The sequence below is a fragment of the Hippocampus bargibanti genome, linkage group LG20 (genome assembly GCF_051943395.1).
Source record: "Hippocampus bargibanti isolate YZ-2025 linkage group LG20, ASM5194339v1, whole genome shotgun sequence".
Classification (NCBI taxonomy): domain Eukaryota; kingdom Metazoa; phylum Chordata; class Actinopteri; order Syngnathiformes; family Syngnathidae; genus Hippocampus; species Hippocampus bargibanti.
This window is the reverse complement of record NC_142753.1, coordinates 5504510-5530352: the sequence shown is the minus strand read 5'-3', so window position 1 is coordinate 5530352 and position 25843 is coordinate 5504510. Positions and strand designations below refer to the sequence as shown.

The 25843-nt window shown below is 41.7% G+C and overlaps 2 protein-coding genes across 2 annotated transcripts; both read left to right on the top strand.

The window, feature by feature from the left end:
* Window positions 1-1251: 1251 nt before the first annotated feature.
* trak1b (trafficking protein, kinesin binding 1b) lies at window positions 1252-14184 on the top strand. The gene is made up of 17 exons (XM_089023007.1): window positions 1252-1422; window positions 2258-2452; window positions 2947-3023; window positions 4020-4136; window positions 4219-4319; window positions 5718-5823; window positions 5908-5986; window positions 6063-6193; window positions 6286-6360; window positions 7473-7610; window positions 7718-7794; window positions 8532-8756; window positions 8825-9096; window positions 10358-10476; window positions 10987-11173; window positions 11677-11782; window positions 11896-14184. The coding sequence occupies exons 3-17, from the start codon at window positions 2973-2975 to the stop codon at window positions 12689-12691; spliced, it is 2580 nt and encodes an 859-aa protein (XP_088879133.1). The 5' UTR covers window positions 1252-1422; window positions 2258-2452; window positions 2947-2972; the 3' UTR covers window positions 12692-14184.
* A 2589-nt stretch (window positions 14185-16773) lies between these two features.
* Window positions 16774-25170, top strand: LOC148882801 (trafficking kinesin-binding protein 1-like). The gene is made up of 7 exons (XM_089023015.1): window positions 16774-17367; window positions 18669-18821; window positions 19813-20084; window positions 21342-21460; window positions 21971-22157; window positions 22661-22766; window positions 22880-25170. The coding sequence occupies exons 3-7, from the start codon at window positions 20003-20005 to the stop codon at window positions 23679-23681; spliced, it is 1296 nt and encodes a 431-aa protein (XP_088879141.1). The 5' UTR covers window positions 16774-17367; window positions 18669-18821; window positions 19813-20002; the 3' UTR covers window positions 23682-25170.
* The last annotated feature ends 673 nt before the right edge of the window (window positions 25171-25843 follow it).

Sequence of the window (25843 nt, the reverse complement as noted above, 5' to 3'; positions counted from 1 at the left end):
ATGGTTTATGATGGGGTGAGATGTTCACCAAAATAAAATCTTTTGGCTGTCAAAATACTGAAACTAAAATACTAAATAGACATATTTTAGTATTTTGGATCATGTTTTTTTTCACGACGTAAACAACTCATGCCTGTGATTTATTTTGAAAGCCCACCCGGAAGTGCTGTCGTTGCCTACTTTGTAGTGCCTTGACGCTGGAGCGCCCGCCTGACACAAGGGATGGCTGCTGGAGGAGACAAGTGGACCGGGCCTTTTGCGACTTTAGAAAGCTCTGGAAAGCGAACTTGAGCGTCCTACGAGTTGACTGGTAACCCGACTTGACCCCACGGTGCCGTCCTGCACCACCGTGTTCCTCCCCGCCCTGTTTACAACGGCAAGACGGCGGAAATACGACGACCCAGACGGAGACGGTTTGGACAGCCTTTTTGAGCGTAAGTGGCTTGCAGCATTTAAATGCGTTTGTGGTGATTTCGGGCCGTTTATTGTCTCCCGTTGGAAGGACAAGAGCCATTCAAATGTTGAGACCTGCGTTCGTGACGTCACGCGGTGATGGGGATGAAGCCACACCCTCAAATGACCCTGTCTCATGGATGAAAAGCCAGTTGAGATGGCTATTTTAGTTCCATACGCTAGTAGTTCATTCAGCGCACTAGTGTGCCCACGACAATGTTACTAGTGAGGCAAAACCGTCCACAAATTGACATCTGCGCGTGTAAAATGCTATAATTTGATAAGGTTACTCGAATTAGTAGCATGCAATTGTCATCCCGTGCGCAGTTTTCCTTAGACATGCTAATAGGTACTACTAATTGGGAAAATGACGTTACAAGATAGACATGAAAAAGTGTGTATTTTTTTTATTCGTTTAATTCATTTACACATGCTCAATTGATTTATTGTAAATAAACGAAAAACAATTAAAAAAGGTAACTTTAATTTAATGTTATTAACTGATATTCAAGTTAATTCGTTGGAATGAGTCAATTCAGATCGATTCCCTGCTGTCTCAGTATGTTTCGGCAGAGGTGAATGTCCTTTGCATGATTTAAAGCATGCAGCAGGCAGACTGCTGAGTCTGCATCACTCAACTTTAAGACAATAGGCACATTGATCGCAGGAGACTTGGGCTTTACCAAACATTGATATGATTCCGATTGTTTACACTAAGTGCTTGTGCATTTTATCGTTCTGTCTGCGTCAGCTCAAGAAATCCATGGCCACCGTTTCCCTCCGACACTGATCGGTGAGTCAAGCTGGCCTCCTCGGGCCCCTCCCAGCCCCCTGCTCCGGACCCGGACCTGGACCCGGGCCCTGACTGGGCGTGCGGTAATGAGGATCAGTACACAGGGGAGGGCCAATCCAGTCAGGCTGACGTCTTCCGGGCCCTCTCTGACTATAAGGACGCGGAGACCATTACAGGTAAAAAAATGTCAGGTTGTTATGTAAATTCCCCGAAGCCACACAAATTCATGATTGGCATTTGTAAATTCACTGATTGATGGATTGTTTTTATTTTGTGAGGGGGGGGGGCTATCATCTGATATTTGCTGCACAACTCCGCCGAGTCATCAACTCATTCACTGCCATTCACAAATGTATTCAGGAATTGAAAATATGACGTAGAGCACCATTCCTGAATTAGTTCAGTTTTTGATTTTTCTTGCTTGGGTGCCGATAAAACGCTGGCCAGACCTCTGGCAATGTTTTTCCCTTCCACCATGGTGTAGCATTTCCCTTTTTTCATGTTAGCACTTTGTTCTAGCTTCAGCTGTTGTTAAAACGCTATATAAACCAATATGTATGTATTGCATTGTATTTTGGACAGCCGCCCTCATTTCATGCTCATATAACTCCAGACCCATATCAATAATAATAATACATTTAATTTATAAAAGTCTTTCAAAACTCTCAAGGTCACTTTACAGTTGCAGAATACGTTTTTTTGCCAGCGTTCACTCAACCCGGAAGTAACTCAAATAGATAGCAAGCTAGCTAGCGAATAGATAGCTAATATCCAACGAATAGATAGCCATTATCTAGCAAATAGATAGCTATTAGCCAGCAAATAGATAGCTAATAGCCAGCAGGAAATAACTTTTCTGATGAAAGAAGAGAATCTAAGTTTTCTTATGCTGTATTGAATGTTGATGTAGTCCCAAAACTGAATATTCTGTGGGTCCTGTAATTCGAGTGACAATGACAAAAACCCTGGCACTGGAGTTTCTATTACTTTAACATCATTCTGTCCCTTCAGATGTGTGCAACAGCACCGACCTGCCCGAATTTGAGATTATCAGTCTCCTGGAGGAGCAGCTGCCGGTTTATCGCTTGCGGGCCGACACGTTTTACGGCTACGACCACGATGACTGGCTGCACACCCCCCTGGTGGCTGCCGATGCCCCCCTCGACCTGACCACCGAACAGATAGAAGAGACACTCAAATACTTCTGTAAGTCTGCACCACTTCACGTATAACACTTGAAATGGTTTATTATCATACACGACTGGGGTTGGAAGAGTTTTGAGTTTTTATTGAGAGGTACTGATTTAAAAATAAAAGATCTAATTTTAAAGCCAGTTTGTTGCTTTAGTTTTTTTTAAAGTTGTTCTTGGCATGTTGCAGCAAGCTCATCATTGATTGGATAAAGTCAATAAGTGTTGGCGCTCGCGGGTTGTGCGCCATGGAAAGAAGAAAAAAAACATCAACATCATCAGCGTCATTGTTGACGAAAGCCCGGCACAAATTTGACCTGGTCGCGATCTCTGAATGTATTATTTTGGACAACTGCAGAGGTTGTGTAATGTCACTGGCTCTTTGTACTTCCTGATTAACCTTTTTTTCCTTGTGCGTGTGTGCGTGTGTGTGTGTGTGTGTGCGTGTGTGCGTGTGTGCGTGTGTGCGTGTGTGTGTGTGTGTGTGTGTGTGTGTGTGTGTGTCCGCAGTGCTGTGTGCTGACAGAGTGGGCCAGATGACAAAGACCTTCAGCGACATTGACGCCGTCACACGTCTTCTGGAGGAGGTGAGCTCGCTCGTTTGAGATGTCATGGAGGGGGGAAAGCCCTCATGAAAGCACACACACACACAAACAAATCGCACCCCCCCAAAAAAAATCACACGAATAAATACCTCTCACGTTTCTAAAATGACCTCAGCTCTCACACACAAATAAGTAACTAAATAAATACATAAAAGAATAACGAACTAAGTAACCAACTACCTAAATAAATAAAGACATAAATACATAAAAGAATAACTAAGTAACTAACTACCTAAATAAATAAATACATAAATAAACTCGTCTGATAAATAATAATAATAATAAATTATTATATTATTAATAAATAATAAATAAATACAGAAATTGATATCAAATAAGAAATAAAAGTTAAATAAATAAATACCTGAATAAATGCATAAATGCTAATACATAAATACATCGAGAATAAATAAATTGAGGATCAATAAATGCATCAAGGATGAACAGACGCTGGTGCAAATGGCTGCCGCTGCTCACCTGCACAAAAAAATCCTGTGACTGTCAAGTGTCCTTGAGAGTTTTGAAAGGCGCTTCGAAATTAAAATTATTATTATTATTATTATTATGATTGTTAGAATGATTATTAGTATTAGTATTAGTATTAGTATTAGTATTAGTATTGGTAGTGGCAGTGGTAGTAGCAGCAGCAGTAGTAGTAGTAGTAGTCGTATTATAAATAAATTGATTTAAAATAATAATAAAAATTAAATAAATAAATAACTCAATGCATACACGAATAAAAAAACATAGCTAAATCGAGGATAAATAAATTGCGCATAAATATATACATCATGGATAAACAAATAAAGGATAAATAAATAAAAGATAAATAAATAAATATGTTTTACTTTTCCCAAAATAAAAGTCTGAGGCGTTTGGGTGCGTGAGAGATATTTTTAGGCCAATGTGCTATAAATATTCAACTGCTTGTGTTGCGAATACATCAAATATCTCTCAATGTCACGTTTGATCTATTAGAAAGAACGAGATCTGGAGTTAGCCGCCAAGATCGGACAGTCCCTCCTGAAGAAGAATCGCGTTCTGACGGAACACAACGACTATCTAGAAGAGCAAGTGGGACAAATCACCGAAGAGGTCCACCGACATGCCAGATTTCTCATTAATCTGCGCCCAGTAGGAAGGATTGACTTAAATGTAAACTCTTTTGGTCCGGCAGGTGGCCCAGCTGCACCATGAATTGAACCTGAAGGACGAGCTGCTGCAGTTTTACACCAATGCGGCCGAGGAGAGCGAGGGCGAGTCCGGCGGATCACCAACGTATGATTGATTGATTGATTGATTTGTTTGTTTGTGTTTTTGTTTGTTTGTCAACTACATGTACTTTAAAGGAGAACCAACACCATTTTTTTGTTTCCTAACTGACATCAGAAAAACGTTTTATAGCATCTAAAATACCCAAAACAAGCAGGCTGATATTTTTAGTCAAATGCAAAACACCAATAATAATGACTTAAAGTGTCCCAAAAGTACTTCAAAATGTCCCCGAGTTTCAGAAGGTCCCGCCCCCTTCTTCGTGACGTCACGCCAGGACGTCTTTGCCCTGCGCTAGAATCAAAACAATGGCTTCAGATTCGGGGAAGATGCTTTCTTGTTACTCATCCAGTTATGAATATGATTCAAATAGTTCTGAAGAGGAAAGCATAAATGTTTGGAATCGATTAAAGAAGTCTTTCTGTGTCGTTTTGAGGCACCTGGACTCCAATGAAGCGTCCCAGAAAATGCACAAGATGGCGCCCAAGCTCCCTTGGAAATGGGCTGATTTGTCTTCTGGGAATTTGTGTCAACTAGTATCAAATAGTAGTTTTGGTGCAACACACAACGATTCACCATCGCGTTATTGATGCATTTTCCTTCTAATTTCGCTATCAACACGAAGTTTTCAGACCAAACAAAGTACCCAAAATGCATTGTGTGTTGCTTTCTCTGTCACGTGACGTCATGTCAGGCATCGTCATCAACTCGAAAACAAGACTTTCTGAATATTCAACGCGAGTCTTAAAACGTAAAATATAACTATATGCAGTGGAATCTTTGTAAAATAGTAGAAGTCATTTGAAGTGATTTTACAAATTATGGACACAACTTGTCCGGAGGCGTCAGTTGTCCTTTAAGGCACCCGTCCGTGATCGCTTGAGTTACACGTGCACAGTTGGCTTCTCCAGTGAAAGTTGCAAATTGCTAATGAATAATTGATGCCCAGCCATAAGCTTTGTAATTTCATTTATTGCATTCTATTTATAATTGTATTTTATTTATTATTGTATCGAGGCTTGTCTGTGACTGTAAAGTGTCCTTGAGAGCTTTGAAAGGCGCTTGAAATAAAATGTATTAATAATAATAATAATAATACATTTCATTTATAAGCTAAGAAGATTTATAAGCGCCTTTCAAAACTCTCAAGGGCACTTTACAGTCAGAGGATATTTTTTCTGCGGGTGAGCAGCGGCAGCCACGCGCACCAGCGTTCACTCAACCCGGAAGTAACATAAAGTATTATTATTATTTTTAATTGCTTATAGATGCCACAAGGTGGCAGCAGACAAAGTGAAGCGATTCTCTTCCAACATTTTATACTCGTTTTTAATCATGAGATGTTGACGCTCAAAAGAGTCCAAAAAATATCCCATATGTGAATTGTTCTTGTGTTCCCCGAAGGGGTAAGAAGAGTCGGGCGGAAGCTGCCGCGGGAGGTTTCCTGAGCGACACCCTGCAGAGGAAACTCAAGGAGCTGGAAGAAGAGAATCTGTCGCTGCGCTCGGAGGTCTGTCGGTCAACGACGGCCATCTTGTAAGTCTCGTAGTTAATGCCAATATGTCACCTCGGCCCGTTTTATGCTCGTGTGCAGGCCAGTCATCTCAAGTCTGAGACCGAGACGTACGAGGAGAAGGAGCAGCAGCTGGTTAATGACTGCGTGAAGGAACTTAGTTAGTTTCCTCCATTTTTTTTTACCCACTTGACTTGAACGAGCTTTGAAAACGACTATTTTTTTTCCCCCTACAGGATTGTCCAGTCTTCAAATCTCAAGCATCGCGGAGGAGCTCGCTCGCAAGACTGATGACGCCTCCCGACAGCAAGAGGAGATTACGCATCTCCTCTCCCAAATTGTAGACTTGCAGAAAAAGGCCAAATCTGTGAGACACACACACACACACACGCACGCGCAAGAGAAAAGCGGCGTTCCTTGCCGTGTTTTTCTGCCAACTTCCTGTTTGTCCATGCGCAGTTTGCCGTGGAGAACGAAGAGCTCTCCCAGCATCTGATCGCGGCCAAAGATGCACAGAGGCAGCTCACCGCTGAGGTGATTTTTGAGTTGTCGTGGTGACCGTGTGTTGAAATTAAGTCATTCGCTGCCATTTATGAATGTATTCGGGAATTGAAAAGTTATTATGATATTATTATTATTATTATTATTATTATTATTATTATTATTACTATCGTCATTATTATTAGTAGTAGTAGTATAATAATAATTAATAATAATAATTATTATTATTGTTAACACTATTGTTATTATCACTATTATCATTATTATTATTACTACCATTATTATTATTATCACTATCATTATTATCACTATCATTGCCATTATTATTATTATTTATGTTATTACTATCATTCTTACTATCATCATTATTATTATTATTAGTAGTAGTAGTATGATAATAATAATTATTATTATCACTATTGTTATCACATTATCATTATTATTATTATTACTACCATTATTATTATCACCATCATTATTATTAGTATTATTATTTTTATCACTATTGTTATTATCACTATCATTGTTATCACTATCATTGCTATTATTATTATTATTTATGTTATTACTATCATTCTTACTATCATCATTATTATTATTATTAGTAGTAGTAGTAGTATGATAATAATTATTATTATCACTATTGTTATCACATTATCATTATCATTATTACTACCATTATTATTATCATCATCATTATTATTATTAGTATTATTATTTTTAACACTATATATATATATATATATATATATATATATACAGTAAAGTCTCGTTATATCGATATTCAAGGGAGTCCGAAAAAAATATCGATATAACCGGGACTATCGATATATCCGACCCTGTTTGCATGTAATTTTCTCTGTGCGTGCATAGAAATAGTATCGATATAACCGGGACTATCGATATATCCGATATCGATATAACGAGACTTTACTGTATATATATATATATATATATATATATATATATATAGTGATAAAAATAATATATAATATAATATATATGTAATATTATTATTATTATTGTTATTAATGTACATGTATTGTTTTTCTTTATTTATGTATTCATTTATTTTTATTCATGTGTTTGTTTGAATGTTACCCTGTCATTAAAAATGTGACCTTAACACGCAACGCTCCCACCAGCTCCAAGAGTTGGAGGAGAAATACTCGGAGTGCATCGAAATGCTGCACGAGGCCCAAGAGGAGCTGAAGAACTTGAGGAATAGGAACTACACCGTTGGAACGCCCAGACGCTTCCACCCGCTCGGATTCTACCCCATGGTGAGAACCCCAGCAGTGTTGCCTGAATATCTGTGTGTGTGTGTGTGTGTGTGTGTGTGTGTGTGTGTATACACAATATGTACACACTTCACGCGTGTGCTGGGCAGGATTCCTTGGCTGCCGAAATTGAGGGAACCATGAGGAAGGAGCTGAGCCTGGACGACCCCGACTGTGAGCAGCAAAAGTATGTTTTAAGGATTTCATTTTTATATTTTGGGGCGTCGCACTAATAGTGTTGCACCCCAATGGCCGACGGGTGTATCAAAAGCCAGGCGTTTATTTATTCAAGTGGGTATGCAGTACAGTGAGACCTCTACTTACGAACTTAATTGGTTCCCAGACACAGTGTGTGAGGCGAAAAGTGTGTATCTCAAAAAAAAATTCCCATAGGAAACCATTAAAATGGGAATAATCCGTTCCCAGGTTTCCATAAAATATACTTTTCAACTAAATAAGACTTAAAACTACACACAACATACCATATTCTATGTATAATAAATGTGCTATTGTATTGTAATGAAAGAAATACACTGCATTGTATCATAAAGTCACTTTATTTACATTTGTGATGGTCAAAGTGAGGCGCATTTATTTACCTTTTTGATGGTCGTTGATGGCTTATGGAAGGAGAGTCACCTTCCATAAGGACTGTTGGTAACTTAACCTCTGGTGCTGTTCGGTCGTGTGCTCCCGCCGAAGATCACTCCGCCAGCCGTGGTGGGTGTGTATTATGAAAATAGTGCTTATTAAAAGGTTTAATTTTCATAAGTTTGACATTTGTAAGACGAAAAGTTTGTAAGTTAAGGTGTTTGTAAGTTGAGGTCTCACTGTATATATTTTTTAGATGAGAAATTATAGTCTATCTCCATCGCTACCGCATATTCAGATTGAAATGTCAATTTGGGATGTTTCCGCCTGCAGGGTCCACCGTAAGCGTGTTTTCGAGACGGTGAAGAATGTGAACCAAACGGTTCGTCGGCGCTCCGTGACCCCGACGGGCGGCAACATCCCGGGCTCCAATCAATCTTTGTCGTCGCGGACGTCGCCCATGTCCAGCGGGCTCAGCAGCCCTCGCTCCGGCGACTTGGGCGGGGACGGCGTCGCCCTGGACAACCGCCTCATGGAGACGGCGTCCAATCAGGAGAGGTGAGGAAGGGATCGCGTCGTTGAACGAGACGACTTTTGCGACGCAACTTTTTCCTGTGAATCTTTAGGAACGCAGACAGCCGAGAGAAGAAAAACGGCGGCGCTGAGGATTTGCGTCTGGCCCTGCGCCGCCTGTCGCTGCGGCGTCAGAACAACCTGAGCGAGCGCCGCTTCTTCGAGGAGGAGCGGGAGCGGCGGAGAGGCGGCCTTCCCGACGCCGCCGGCCAGGGGAGCATCGTGACTCCCTCGGAAAGCATCATGTCGCTGGGGAACCTCCACCTGTGGGCCTCTAGGGGGCCCTACTTGCCCGACAAACTGCAGATTGTCAAGCCGCTGGAAGGTGAGGGCGGGGCCAAAAAGCAGCGAGGGAGGAGGATGAGGCAGGAGGGCCGCCCCGGGACGACACCCGAGGGTGGAAGAGCGGGCGGATGGGCTTGGATGATGAAAACCGGGGCGGGGTTGGAGAGGGAGCGGGGGAGGAGGTGGGCCGGCGCCAAAGTGGGAAGCGGAAAGAGGAAGACGGTGAGCGAGGGGAAGGCCACGCCCCCCTCGCTCATGCTCTTCACCTCTTTGTGGTCTCTGATGCATCGTCATAAGTCAAGTGTCTTTGCTTCCCGTCACGCTTTCTGCAGGGACACTCGGCCCAGAGCGTGGTTCTAAAGCCCCTCACCCCCGCACCTTGCTAATCTTTATTGTGATATTTTTTTATGTATTTGTTTGTCTGTTTGTTTATCTATTTATTTATCTATTTTTTTCATGTATATTTAATATTTATATTTATTCAGTTATTTGTTTTATTATTTATTTTTTGTTTATTCCGTTATTTTCTTATGTATTTATTTTTATATTTATATAATTATGTACCTATTGGTGTATGTATTTATTTGCATTTTTGTATATTTTTTTAATTATTTATTTGTTAATTTTCTATAATAATAATAATTTTCTATTTAATTTATATTTGTTTACTCACATATTTATTTATTTTTCAGATTGTCTATTTGTTTATTTTTTTTCTTATCTATTTATATCTCTTTGTTTTATTTTTATTTCATGTATTTATCTATTTTTTTTTATTTAGTTATGTATTTGTTTATTTATTTTCATATCTATTTCTTTCTTTATTTTTCTATTTCATTATGTACTGATTTATGTATTTATTTATTTGCATTTTTGAATATTTTAGTATTTATTTTTTTTTTTTAAATTTAATTTATACTTGTTTATTCATACATTGATGAAGAAACTCAATGTGATGCAATAGCATGATGCAGTCTCAATATCGAACATAATGGTGGGATCATTTATTGATCCGGCCATCGAATTGGGTCGCATCAGATTACGTCGCCGCATGCTCATTCTTCATTTTGTTTTGCTTTTTCGACTTACTTCTATTTCCTTTCCTTCTGTCCACATGTTGTACTTCACTTTCATCATTTCATCTTGTCTGCCAAATAAAACTTTTTATTCCTCCTCCTGTCATTCAAATTTCATTTCTCTTTTTTCCTTGTCACTTTTATCACTTTTTTAGTCACTCAAACCATCACCAATGCCATCTCGGGTGTTGTTTTACCACGGTCTCACGTGTCTTTTCGCCGTAGGCTCGGCCACTCTCCATCACTGGCAGCAATTAGCCCAGCCGCACCTCGGGGTGATTCTGGACGCCAGGCCGGGGGTGGTGTCTAAAGGCTACAGACCCCTCGAACTCGACCTTGAACAGGTCCGTACATTCCCATCGTCCATTTTGTCAATATTGATTCATGGCACGCATGATTGGATTCAATTGAATTAGCCTTTAATAGTCTTGCAGTGGAGAAATTGACATTTCACAGTTGCAAAGTGATGAAAGTGAGAGTAAAGGAAAGGAACGAGTAGAAAAAGAAAATATAGAAGCTGCTGTAAAGCTAGCCACTGTTGCGGCGCCATCTTGAAGTCAAAAAACAAAATAATATGATAACACAAAGACAGCCATTCAATCTTTAATACTTTCTGCACCCTCTTTGTCGTATGAAGCAGTTCTAGATGAAAAAGTAGAGGATCGTAGCGTCCTTTTCACCAGTGAATCAGGAACATCATGGTGAAATGTGCACATCCACTACAAGCTAAATGTTGAAAACAAACACAAAGCTGTTGCCTTCATTGACGAAGAGAGATTGTCTCACATCTACTGTCCCACGGACAGTAAATCCGCTTCAATTCCAAACCGCGACATCTGAAACTTTTTCCTTAGGTGTATTCCTGGGGGAGTTTCGAGGAGGAAGAAGCAGGAGAGCAGTATTTCCAGAATCTTCCTACCACCTCATCTGTGGCCTCCCCGGCTTTGCCATGTACCTCCTCCAGCCAGGTGCATCCCTCAGCACAGTTGACTCCGCCTTCGCCGTCCCCGTCGCCGCATCTCAGCAACACTGATGCACTCGGTGAGGCGGGAAGCAATGCCTTGAAAACTGAATTGTGGGAGTTTTTGTATAACTCATTCACTGATGTGCGAAAATGTGTCCACTCTCGTGCCAGGGTTTTTGTCATTGTCACTTGAATTCCAGGCCCACAGAATATCGAGTTTTAGGACTACATAACATTCAATCCAGCGTTAGAAACCGTACACTCTCTTCTTTCATCAGAAAAAAAGTTAATTCCTAAATGATATGGGTCGGCGTTATCTGAGCTTGAAATGAGGGTGGCTGTACAAAATACAATGCAATACATACATATTGGATTATATCGCACTTTAACAACAGCTGAAACTGGAACAAAAAAGGGAAATTCTGGCCCCTTGTGGAAGAGGCCATGGCCAGTGCTTTATTGGCACCCAAACATGAAAAAACAAAACCCGAACAAATTTGGTAATGGCGTTCTACGTCATATTTTCAATTCCCGAATAAATTTGTGAATGAGTTAAATGCGGATTTGTTTTTGTGCGCAGCTGCCTACTATCCAGGTAAATGCATGGCCCACACAAGCTCCACCTACACCTTCACAACCTGCCGCATTCTGCATCCGACTGACGAGCAGACGCGGGTCACCCCCAGGTAAGCCAAAATATGAATATAATGCCCCTCACCCCCACCCCCACCTGACAGAAATAAAAATGTTATTTAAAGGACTTTTTAAAAATTTGACCAAGTCGCTTTGTTTTGTTCAGCACTCTGCACGTCATCCCTGCGTCGTCCTCCTGCGTCATGAGCAGCTCTCTGCTGGCCACCCCCGCCGCAACACCCTGCACGCCCCGCAGGCTCAGTCTGAGGCCGTCGGAATCTTCAACAAATCTCAGGCAAACAAATAAAAAATTGCAAAAAAGTTCCTCGAGTTATCAACCGGAAAGCGCTTCTGACCTGACTTCTTTGTTCCATAGAGATGCCACGCGTACAACTAGCACTTGCCTGGGCCTAGTGCGCCTCCTACAGGAGAGGGGGATCTCTGCAGCCATGTATCACCAGACTCAAGGGTTGGATGCCACTCAGGACAACCAGGGGTTTTTATTCAGCACTTGCGTTACTCCCAACAGACAACTAGACCCCGATCCCATTCGTCCCTCAACCCCTCCGAGCTCCCCTACAGGACACGGGTCTTCATCCATCGCCACCTCCCTGGGTTTTGACTTCAAGAGCCCCTCCTATGACAACTTCCTGGCTTCCAAGCCAGCGCGATCCATCCTGAAGGAAGTGACGGGACGGACAAGGGGCCGGCAGAAAGGACGGGACTGCGAGAGCCAGACGGACGTGAGCGTGACCGTGCACAATCTCAACCTGCTGGACAAGGTGAAACGACTCGGGGTGGCCGGGGCGACAGGGGCCAGAGCTGCCAGTCCGGGGCCCATCCTCGGGGGGCCTCTGGGTGGGCTACGCAGATCAGGCTCCCCCTTTGGGCCGGACGGGATCAGACGGAACCGGAGTTATCCGGCCAGTATGGCCATGAAAGCTCCGGGTCCTACGGAGTAATATTGATTATATCGATTAAATACAAATATAGCAAACATTTAGCATACCTGTCAACATATACGTTTTCCCCGTATTTTATATGTTTATTTTTATGATTTCAAATAATGTACGGCGTACTACAACATTTATACAGGAATCATTTATAAGGGCAGCTAATAGGCACATTTGACAGGTATGATTTAAATCAATTGAAAAGAAAATAGAATACAAATATCAATTAATTACTGATATATGAGCAAGGACGGGCTGCTGGTAAGTCACATCTTCTTCTGCTCACCATTTTATAGCCGCAAATAGAATATTACTCTCAGCAAATGAATATAATTTGTAGCAATGAGCTTCACGACACATAAATGCAGCGCCCCATTCCACTGTTTTTAACTTACTGATGGATTATTCAATGTTGACAGATGTTTTTGTAATGTTTGGCTTCTCATTTTCCCTGAACTGAAAGTGGAATTGTTTGAGTTGGGCGAATGTGTATTTTTCCTCAATGTTAGCAGTGCTTGCTAACTAAAATGAGAATGAGTTCAATTGCTTAAAGGACAACTGACGTCTCAGGACAAGTTGTGTCCATAATTTGTAAAATGGCTTCAACTGACTTCTACTGGGCGTATTTTAATAAGATTCCACCGCATATAGCTATATTTTACCTTTTAAGACTCGCGCTGAACATTCAGGAAGTCTTGTTTTTGAGTTGGTGACGAGTCCGTACGTGACGTCAGAAAAGGACCGCCTCCTCACCGTAAAAAAGACGCATTGTAGCGTCTTTCCATCACGTCAATGTATTTTGCTGTACTGTTTTTTTTTAAACCATGTCTTACACCCAAAAGCCGCCAGCAGAGGGAGGCAATCTCCATCGAAAGAATGTATCAGCCTGTGGAAACGAGCTGATTCATTCCTCACCGCAGCTGGTCGCCATTTTTCTGCCTCTTTTTGGATGAGACATTTCCCCCCGCCCGTTTGCCTCAAAATTGCCCAAATAAATTCTTTAATCGATTGCAAACATGTATGTTTTGCTCATCAGGACTATTTGAATCATATTCATAACTGGATGTGTCACAAGAAAGCATATTCTCCGAATCTGAAGCCATTGTTTTGATTCACAAGCAATGCAAGACATCTTGGAGTGATGTCACGAAAGGGGGGCGGGACTTTCTGAAAATGCCCAATTCGCAGCTCAATTTTTTTGCAGATTTTGGACACTTTAAGTCATTTTTATTGGTGTTTTGCATTTGACTAAAAATAATACTGCATGTTTTTGGTATTTTAGATGCTATAAAACGTTTTTCTGGTGTCAGTTAAAAAACAAAAAAGTGACGTCGGTTGTCCTTTAAATCGAAATATTAGCATTTAAAACCTCACAGAAAGATGGAAACACTGGAAATACAGACAGCGGGTGCATCTCTAAAATTGATTAGATATCGGGTTATTTTATTAAAAATTATTAAACAACGCGTTATTTGATTGTCATTTTAAAACAGAAACCACAAAATCGAAAGTTAAAACAAGTAATAAAAGTTTGATTTTCTATTACTACAACCCGTTTACAGTGTTTTTGGCATTCCCGGAAGTTGTCTCTGACTGTATTTTTCACTCTAACCATAAGATGGTGACAGAGTATCGCGTTGGGTGTTGTGAAACTTTAGGCAGGTTGTTCTACTTAATAACATGCCACACTTTATTTTTGTGGGGAGAAATTGAAACAATTCAAGCCAATGAAAGCGAATTACTTGCCACAAAATACTCCAAGATGACTTTTATTCCGTATGACCCCGTCGTCTTAAAGCGCCACGCTGTCGTCCTCTTGTGGTCGGCGTGAGAAATACTGTCAAACAACGTCCAACTTGTGCCCAATTGAGTAAGTTCTATTTTCATTGTTTAATTATTTTTTTTAAATCCAAGTTTGTGATTGGACTCACAATTACTCATTCCAGTCAACTAAGTATAAAATGAAGCTATTTGAATGTCTGTGTTTCGATTTTACCATGCAAGTAAATATAGTCATTTTTCCCATTTGTCATTACATTTTCCTTCCCCTAAATTACAGTATCCCAAAAGGGTATAAGAGACTTTTGAGGTATGGCTCAAGCAAATAGTCGAAGCTTGTTCTACCCCTGGCACATTAAACCACCTCCCAAATAATTTATAAAGTGTTGCTCCTGGAAAACTGGGCGAAACAGCCGCAGTCAGTCGCAGGTGTTATATAACAGCCCCCGGGCTTAGTGAAGCTGTCATCTGCTGGAATTGTAAAACAATGGGAGTGCGGGGTCAGAACAGAGCGCGGCCCTTGCTGCGATAATAACATTGTCGGCTGACTATATTTAGAGGCTCATTTTGCTTCGTGTGCGTGAACACTTGTAACATTACTCTTTTTGTGGGGACATAAATCTGTTGACATGACCCCATTTTGCAGGCAATGTAAGGCCACGGAGCCGTGCTTGCGCATACGTCAATGTGATGTCACCGAAAGATGTGCGTGTGCGCTTTCGCCAACATACACACAGTTTGCGATAACATTTGGTATCCTTGCACTAAGATCCATTGCGGGAAAGGGTTCTATAAAGTTGTCACCTTTTTCCTTCCTCGGAAACTGGGGCCTTGGATAACAAGAAAAAACATTCAGACTTGTGCTTGCCCGAAAAATAAAAAGAGAAAAAGCTTTCAAGAACAGAATTTAGGGTGAATCAAATGCAGTTTAAATCGTGGCAGGTGTGCACTGACTCAGCTGCTTGTCAATTATAAAAGGGTGTGCACATCATACCAGTTTATTATTACTTCCACTCTCGAAAGGATTTCTTTTGTGTCCGGGTTGTTGTTGTTCATACTATTGTATTGTATTAATGGTGGGAAATTTTTTCAAAGGATTTGACCTGACCACATCTTTTACATCACAACAACCTAGCATTTGAATTCTGGGTGTGTAGACGTTTTATAATAACAATACATTTCATTTATAAGCGCCTTTCAAAACTCTCAATGTCACTTTACAGTCACAGGATAACATTTTCTGAGGGTGAGCAGCGGCAGCCTCACGCGCCAGCGTTCACTCAAATAGTAACTTAAATAGAAAGAAAGCTAGCTAGCTAGCCAACAGACATCCAGCTAGATAGCTATATAGCTATTAGATAGCTAGGTAGATAGCTATTTAGCAGTTGGATAGCTAGCCAGATAGCTATATAGCTATTCGATAGCTAGCCACACAGCTAGATAGCAAATAGATACATTTGTTCATTTTTGCCATCTCCTTTCCGACTTATACTCACTGTAACTCACTTAATAAAGTTGCTAAAAATCGTTTCTAAGATTTACGTGGCTTTCAGTGACCTTGTTTAGCCTCTCAAGAGAAAATATGGACTTATATTTGACCATTCCGCAATGAAATGATTAAAATATTTTTGTAACACTGTTTGCAAGACCGCAACTTCGCACCAGCAAACTGAAAAAAAAAAAAAAAAAAAAAAAAAAAAACGAAAATCACAAAGAGGCTTGAGATGATTTCACGTCCTGTGTTCATTGGCTGCCAGCCAATCATGAGAAGATAAGCTCATCAACATCGCCAAAGTTGCTCTCAGGGTTATCAGCACTGATGTTTACCCAACCCTGGTCACCACATGTTCTCAATTTCTACCCAGTGGACACTCCAGTATCTGCAAAAGTCCTCACCCCCTCCCCTCCTCCCCACATTAACATGCACACTTTTGCGCAACATCATCAGACAGTCTCAGTCATACCTTGACTATCAATTTTTTTCCAAATATGAGCCATTTCTCTGACTCTTATTATTATCATCATGACCGTATTATTATTTTGGGATCCAAAATTCACACTAAGAGGTCGATTCACTTGGCAACAAGCAATTGTTTGGCACAGAATCTATTGAAAACAAACACTTTTTACTTGAAGTCAGCAGTGTATATGGATCCTGATACAACTTTCAGGTCACATTTAGTGCCGAGTTTGCTTTATTTGCTACAAAAAAAAGCCACATGTGTCACATTATAAAGTATGTGTGGCGACTGAACATTTTGTCCGAAAGGACCTTGCCAAGGAGCCAAGTGACAAAGTCCATTTCGGGAGTGGTTTACGCTGGATGAATGGGCCAAATAAAATCGGCATCCAAGAGCTTTAAACCTCTGTGAAATACTGTTTACTGCGACTGCGGGATAGTCATAAAATGTACATTTTACAGACAAAAGTACCAAACACGTCAACCGCCGCTTGACCCCCGGGGTCCAATAATTCCTCATCTTACCAAGACTATTTGGACATTTGCAACTTTTGTGGGAATAGTTTAGTGGGGAAAAATCTTAAGAGCTCGATCAAACACTTTAAAAATGAGCCACAGAAGAGACGGCAAAGCCTTTTTTCTTTTTCTTTTTTGCCCAACATCATGAGTGCTCATCTCAAATAACTTGTATGACTGGACAATTTTTTTCCCACAGGCATGCCTGAAGATCTTGTAAAGAGTCTTCCCAGAAGCGTGAAAAACCAGGAGAGGGTCGACTCCACACTCCCTGTTGAGAGAAAAAAGTGTGACGCGGCGTTTCAAAATCTGTTCCTGCGCCATTTGAGGCCTGGTGACTCCACGTAAACCCACCCAACGATGAGGACTACGATTAATCTGTTGACCATTTCTGCTTTGGGCAACAGATTTGCCGACTTTGGCCTAACAGGTACTTCACCGTCGGAACATTAATATGAATCAGTGTCGTATTGTGTTGTATTGTATTGTATTGTATTTATTTGCTATCGATTGGATTGGATTTGCGTTCATTAGTCTCGGAGTGGAGAAATTTACATTTCACAGCAGCAAAGTGATGAATTTGTTAGCTATCTAGCCGGCAAGCTAGCAATTTATTAGTTATATAGCTAGCTAGCTAGCTAGTAGTGAAAGGAGCTATTTAGCCGGCAAGCTAGCAATTTATTAGTTATATAGCTAGCTAGCTAGCTAGTAGTGAAAGGAGCTATTTAGCCGGCAAGCTAGCAATTTATTAGTTATATAGCTAGCTTGCTAGTCGTGAAAGGAGCAGAAAAACAATTTGGAATGATTTAAAAATCATTTATGGACAAAATATAATGAATTAGTCTGTGATTCAGATATTTTTAGGCTGGCAGAGAAGGTCTTGCAGGCCCCGACGGCCCGCCACTAATTGTATTGTATTGTTCAGTATCGTATTGTCCTGTGTTGTAATTTAGCCCAAGCTGTCTTAAACACGGATTGAGGCAAAGCGAAGCGTTGTCCGGCGGCGCTCTGGATTCAAACTACAATCAAGTGAATCAGATAAGCCGGCGGGCGTGGCCTTCGCTGGAGTGACGTAAACGTACGGAAGATGAGGTTATATAATGTTTTTGTGAGATTTGTGGCTATGTTCTTAAAAGCCCTGCAGTTTTGGTTGTAGGAATTTTGCTCTCCTGTGCACCCCCCCCCCCCCCCCCCCCCCCCCCCCCCCAAAAAAAAAAAAAATTCCAACGTTGCCCTTTTGCCGTCCTTGTTGAAGTTCCGGAGAGATTGTGAAATGTTGTCTTTCTGGTTATCATCCAAGACCCTTTTCTACATTGCGTCATCATTTTTTTTTCGATGCCAACTCAGCCAAAGTGTCATTTGAACCCGGGGTTAACTTTAACGGCACGTTGGATATTTTTAAAAACGTTTTTTGGCTCAACTCCCAAAGTCGACCTATTTGGGGGGGGGCACTTTGCACTTTGGAAGTTTCTTTACGATGACTGAAAATTTTGGACTTAAAAAGTTTACAATGAGACTTGGACTACTTGGACAAAGTTACTCTTTGTGTTATTTCATCTTTTTTTCAAATAATGAGCCGATACATCAAGTTTTGGGTCAGCGCCAGTCCGTGGGGTACGAAAGTTTAAAACACGGCCTTCAAAACACACACACACACATACACAGAGACGACCCCCCCTTACACATCCCCCCTCCCCACTTCCTGTTGGATTTTGTTCCCGCTGTTCTCAGAAACCGAGTCATGACTTTGGAAATGGAATGTTCTGGACCTCGTCGGCGGGGTTTGGGACCAATCAAGCATCCAGAGTCGGCCGGGCCAAAGTCCGACGCGCTCCACGTCGCCCAGGTTAAAGCCCTTTTGACCTTTCCGTGCCACTTTTGAGGGTAAGTCCCCACCGCCTCGCTAGCAAAGTTTGCAGCGAACGCTAACCGCTTCATGTTCTCAAGGTATTTTCTGCAGGAATAAGAATGCGATCAAAGTCTATTAAGTTGGACCCAAAATGGCCGAAAGGGTTTTTGGCGTCTCGGTCTTAAAAGTTGACATTTCCATGAATCACCCTCGCTCCCGCTTGGCCGGCGTTCAGCAGCGTGGCTCCAAGTCGCTACTCTGGTCCACTTATCAACTTGAAATGAGGATCCTCCTCCGTCAGCTGGCCTCGTTATTTTGTTTCCATCAAGGGGGGGATGGCGGGGAGGGGGTTATTTAGCCTGGCCAGAGATCTGTTTGCTTTATCTCAAGTTGCCTCCTCCTCATGCAGTAAGAGTCATTCGAGATTCCCCAGATTGTTTTAATGGAGGGTGAGCTCAGCCTTGACCTAAACAAATGCGGTTTGGATCCTCGGAGAGTTGCTATAAATAGGCTCGTCTTTTGGCAGGAGATAGCTGATATCCAAAGAGGTCCATGGGCACCATCGGGGGCGTGGGGGGCGGTCGTGGACACTGTCCGCCTTACTCCTGTACGAAACCTTTAGTTGGCAGCAGTGCAATTTAGATCAGTTTTAGATTCAGGCCTTTATTTGTAGACTTTGTTCAAAGTGGCGGACAACTATTTCATTTTGGGTATGCAAACTGCAATATACCATTGTTTGATATTCCAAAAATGTACAAATAAAGGCCTGACCGCAATCGACCCCCCCTGACGCCCGTCGCCCACCTCCCCTCCGTGTGAGGTTGAGTGATGAACACACGCTGATAAGAAGAATGCTGAAATCAGTAATCCGCCCTCTGCCTTTATTTCTTCAGAGTTGGCAAAGGCGGCCAAATGCCAGATCCTGAGGATTTATTTATGCGCACAGCGAGTGATTAAACTGAGGTCGGGATCGCGTCGTTGAACGAGACGACTTTTGCGACGCAACTTTTTCCTGTGAATCTTTAGGAACGCAGACAGCCGAGAGAAGAAAAACGGCGGCGCTGAGGATTTGCGTCTGGCCCTGCGCCGCCTGTCGCTGCGGCGTCAGAACAACCTGAGCGAGCGCCGCTTCTTCGAGGAGGAGCGGGAGCGGCGGAGAGGCGGCCTTCCCGACGCCGCCGGCCAGGGGAGCATCGTGACTCCCTCGGAAAGCATCATGTCGCTGGGGAACCTCCACCTGTGGGCCTCTAGGGGGCCCTACCTGCCCGACAAACTGCAGATTGTCAAGCCGCTGGAAGGTGAGGGCGGGGCCAAAAAGCAGCGAGGGAGGAGGATGAGGCAGGAGGGCCGCCCCGGGACGACACCCGAGGGTGGAAGAGCGGGCGGATGGGCTTGGATGATGAAAACCGGGGCAGGGTTGGAGAGGGAGCGGGGAAGGAGGTGGGCCGGCGCCAAAGTCGGAAGCGGAAAGAGGAAGACGGTGAGCGAGGGGAAGGCCACGCCCCCCTCGCTCATGCTCTTCAACTCTTTGTGGTCTCTGATGCATCGTCATAAGTCAAGTGTCTTTGCTTCCCGTCACGCTTTCTGCAGGGACACTCGGCCCAGAGCGTGGTTCTAAAGCCCCTTACCCCCCGCACCTTGCTAATCTTTATTGTGATATTTTTTTATGTATTTGTTTGTCTGTTTGTTTATCTATTTATTTATCTATTTTTTCATGTATATTTAATATTTATATTTATTCAGTTATTTGTTTTATTATTTATTTTTTGTTTATTTATTTTCTTATGTATTTATTTTTATATTTATATAATTATGTACCTATTGGTGTATGTATTTATTAGCATTTTTTGTATATTTATTTAATTATTTATTTGTTAATTTTCTATAATAATAATAATAATTTTCTATTTAATTTATATTTGTTTACTCACATATGTATTTATTTTTCAGATTGTCTATTTGTTTATTTTTTTCTTATCTATTTATGTCTCTTTGTTTTTTATTTTTATTTCATGTATTTATCTATTTTTTTTATTTAGTTATGTATTTGTTTATTTTCATATCTATTTCTTTCTTTATTTTTCTATTTCATTATGTACTGATTTATGTATTTATTTATTTGCATTTTTGAATATTTTAGTATTTATTTCTTATTTTTTTTAATTTAATTTATATTTGTTTATTCATACATTGATGAAGAAACTCAATGTGATGCAATAGCATGATGCAGTCTCAATATCGAACATAATGGTGGGATCATTTATTGATCCGGCCATCGAATTGGGTCGCATCAGATTACGTCGCCGCATGCTCATTCTTCATTTTTTTTTTGCTTTTTCGACTTACTTCTATTTCCTTTCCTTCTGTCCACAAGTTGTACTTCACTTTTATCATTTCATCTTGTCTGCCAAATAAAACTTTTTATTCCTCCTGTCATTCAAATTTCATTTCTCTTTCTTCCTTGTCGCTTTTATCACTTTTTTAGTCACTCAAACCATCACCAATGCCATCTAGGGTGTTGTTTTACCACGGTCTCACGTGTCTTTTCGCCGTAGGCTCGGCCACTCTCCATCACTGGCAGCAATTAGCCCAACCGCACCTCGGGGTGATTCTGGACGCCAGGCCGGGGGTGGTGTCTAAAGGCTACAGACCCCTCGAACTCGACCTTGAACAGGTCCGTACATTCCCATCGTCCATTTTGTCAATATTGATTCATGGCACGCATGATTGGATTCAATTGAATTAGCCTTTAATAGTCTTGCAGTGGAGAAATTGACATTTCACAGTTGCAAAGTGATGAAAGTGAGAGTAAAGGAAAGGAACGAGTAGAAAAACAAAATATAGAAGCTGCTGTAAAGCTAGCCACTGTTGCGGCGCCATCTTGAAGTCAAAAAACAAAATAATATGATAACACAAAGACAGCCATTCAATCTTTAATACTTTCTGCACCCTCTTTGTCGTATGAAGCAGTTCTAGATGAAAAAGTAGAGGATCGTAGCGTCCTTTTCACCAGTGAATCAGGAACATCATGGTGAAATGTGCACATCCACTACAAGCTAAATGTTGAAAACAAACACAAAGCTGTTGCCTTCATTGACGAAGAGAGATTGTCTCACATCTACTGTCCCACGGACAGTAAATCCGCTTCAATTCCAAACCGCGACATCTGAAACTTTTTCCTTAGGTGTATTCCTGGGGGAGTTTCGAGGAGGAAGAAGCAGGAGAGCAGTATTTCCAGAATCTTCCTACCACCTCATCTGTGGCCTCCCCGGCTTTGCCATGTACCTCCTCCAGCCAGGTGCATCCCTCAGCACAGTTGACTCCGCCTTCGCCGTCCCCGTCGCCGCATCTCAGCAACACTGATGCACTCGGTGAGGCGGGAAGCAATGCCTTGAAAACTGAATTGTGGGAGTTTTTGTATAACTCATTCACTGATGTGCGAAAATGTGTCCACTCTCGTGCCAGGGTTTTTGTCATTGTCACTTGAATTCCAGGCCCACAGAATATCGAGTTTTAGGACTACATAACATTCAATCCAGCGTTAGAAACCGTACACTCTCTTCTTTCATCAGAAAAAAAGTTAATTCCTAAATGATATGGGTCGGCGTTATCTGAGCTTGAAATGAGGGTGGCTGTACAAAATACAATGCAATACATACATATTGGATTATATCGCACTTTAACAACAGCTGAAACTGGAACAAAAAAGGGAAATTCTGGCCCCTTGTGGAAGAGGCCATGGCCAGTGCTTTATTGGCACCCAAACATGAAAAAACAAAACCCGAACAAATTTGGTAATGGCGTTCTACGTCATATTTTCAATTCCCGAATAAATTTGTGAATGAGTTAAATGCGGATTTGTTTTTGTGCGCAGCTGCCTACTATCCAGGTAAATGCATGGCCCACACAAGCTCCACCTACACCTTCACAACCTGCCGCATTCTGCATCCGACTGACGAGCAGACGCGGGTCACCCCCAGGTAAGCCAAAATATGAATATAATGCCCCTCACCCCCACCCCCACCTGACAGAAATAAAAATGTTATTTAAAGGACTTTTTAAAAATTTGACCAAGTCGCTTTGTTTTGTTCAGCACTCTGCACGTCATCCCTGCGTCGTCCTCCTGCGTCATGAGCAGCTCTCTGCTGGCCACCCCCGCCGCAACACCCTGCACGCCCCGCAGGCTCAGTCTGAGGCCGTCGGAATCTTCAACAAATCTCAGGCAAACAAATAAAAAATTGCAAAAAAGTTCCTCGAGTTATCAACCGGAAAGCGCTTCTGACCTGACTTCTTTGTTCCATAGAGATGCCACGCGTACAACTAGCACTTGCCTGGGCCTAGTGCGCCTCCTACAGGAGAGGGGGATCTCTGCAGCCATGTATCACCAGACTCAAGGGTTGGATGCCACTCAGGACAACCAGGGGCTTTTATTCAGCACTTGCGTTACTCCCAACAGACAACTAGACCCCGATCCCATTCGTCCCTCAACCCCTCCGAGCTCCCCTACAGGACACGGGTCTTCATCCATCGCCACCTCCCTGGGTTTTGACTTCAAGAGCCCCTCCTATGACAACTTCCTGGCTTCCAAACCAGCGCGATCCATCCTGAAGGAAGTGACGGGACGTACGAGGGGCCGGCAGAAAGGACGGGACTGCGAGAGCCAGACGGACGTGAGCGTGACCGTGCACAATCTCAACCTGCTGGACAAGGTGAAACGACTCGGGGTGGCCGGGGCGACAGGGGCCAGAGCTGCCAGTCCGGGGCCCATCCTCGGGGGGCCTCTGGGTGGGCTACGCAGATCAGGCTCCCCCTTTGGGCCGGACGGGATCAGACGGAACCGGAGTTATCCGGCCAGTATGGCCATGAAAGCTCCGGGTCCTACGGAGCAATATTGATTTATATCGATTAAATACAAATATAGCAAACATTTAGCATACCTGTCAACATATACATTTTCCCTGTATTTTATATGTTTATTTTCATGATTTCAAATAATGTACGGCGTACTACAACATTTATACAGGAATCATTTATAAGGGCAGCTAATAGGCACATTTGACAGGTATGATTTAAATCAATTGAAAAGAAAATAGAATACAAATATCAATTAATTACTGATATATGAGCAAGGACGGGCTGCTGGTAAGTCACATCTTCTTCTGCTCACCATTTTATAGCCGCAAATAGAATATTACTCTCAGCAAATGAATATAATTTGTAGCAATGAGCTTCACGACACATAAATGCAGCGCCCCATTCCACTGTTTTTAACTTACTGATGGATTATTCAATGTTGACAGATGTTTTTGTAATGTTTGGCTTCTCATTTTCCCTGAACTGAAAGTGGAATTGTTTGAGTTGGGCAAATGTTTTTTTTTCCTCAATGTTAGCAGTGCTTGCTAACTAAAATAAGAATGTGTTCAATTGCTTAAAGGACAACTGACGTCTCCGGACAAGTTGTGTCCATAATTTGTAAAATGGCTTCAAATGACTTCTACTGGGCGTAGTTTAATAAGATTCCACCGCATATAGCTATATTTTACCTTTTAAGACTCGCGCTGAACATTCAGGAAGTCTTGTTTTTGAGTTGGTGACGAGTCCGTACGTGACGTCAGAAAAGGACCGCCTCCTCACTGTAAAAAAGACGCATTGTAGCGTCTTTCCATCACGTCAATGTATTTTGCTGTACTGTTTTTTTTTTAAACCATGTCTTACACCCAAAAGCCACCAGCAGAGGGAGGAAATCTCCATGGAAAGAATGTATCAGCCTGTGGAAACGAGCTGATTCATTCCTCACCGCAGCTGGTCGCCATTTTTCTGCCTCTTTTTGGATGAGACATTTCCCCCCGCCCGTTTGCCTCAAAATTGCCCAAATAAATTCTTTAATCGATTGCAAACATGTATGTTTTGCTCATCAGGACTATTTGAATCATATTCATAACTGGATGTGTCACAAGAAAGCATATTCTCCGAATCTGAAGCCATTGTTTTGATTCACAAGCAATGCAAGACATCTTGGAGTGATGTCACGAAAGGGGGGCGGGACTTTCTGAAAATGCCCAATTCGCAGCTCAATTTTTTGCAGATTTTGGACACTTTAAGTCATTTTTATTGGTGTTTTGCATTTGACTAAAAAATAATACTGCATGTTTTGGGTATTTTAGATGCTATAAAACGTTTTTCTGGTGGCAGTTAAAAAACAAAAAAGTGACGTCGGTTGTCCTTTAAATCGAAATATTAGCATTTAAAACCTCACAGAAAGATGGAAACACTGGAAATACAGACAGAGGGTGCATCTCTAAAATTGATTAGATATCGGGTTATTTTATTAAAAATTATTAAACAACGCATTATTTGATTGTTATTTTAAAATAGAAACCACAAAATCGAAAGTTAAAAAAAGTAATAAAAGTTTGATTTTCTATTACTACAACTCGTTTACAGTGTTTTTGGCATTCCCGGAAGTTGTCTCTGACTGTATTTTTCACTCTAACCATAAGATGGCGACAGAGTATCGCGTTGGGTTTTGTGAGACTTTAGGCAGGTTGTTCTACTTAATAACATGCCACACTTTATTTTTGTGGGGAGAAATTGAAACAATTCAAGCCAATGAAAGCGAATTACTTGCCACAAAATACTCCAAGATGACTTTTATTCCGTATGACCCCGTCGTCTTAAAGCGCCACGCTGTCGTCCTCTTGTGGTCGGCGTGAGAAATACTGTCAAACAACGTCCAACTTGTGCCCAATTGAGTAAGTTCTATTTTCATTGTTTAATTATTTTTTTTAAATCCAAGTTTGTGATTAGACTCACAATTACTCATTCCAGTCAACTAAGTATAAAATGAAGCTATTTGAATGTCTGTGTTTGTTTCGATTTTACCATGCAAGTAAATATAGTCATTTTTCCCATTTGTCATTACATTTCCCTTCCCCTAAATTACAGTATCCCAAAAGAGTATAAGAGACTTTTGAGGTATGGCTCAAGCAAATAGTCGAAGCTTGTTCTACCCCTGGCACATTAAACCACCTCCCAAATAATTTATAAAGTGTTGCTC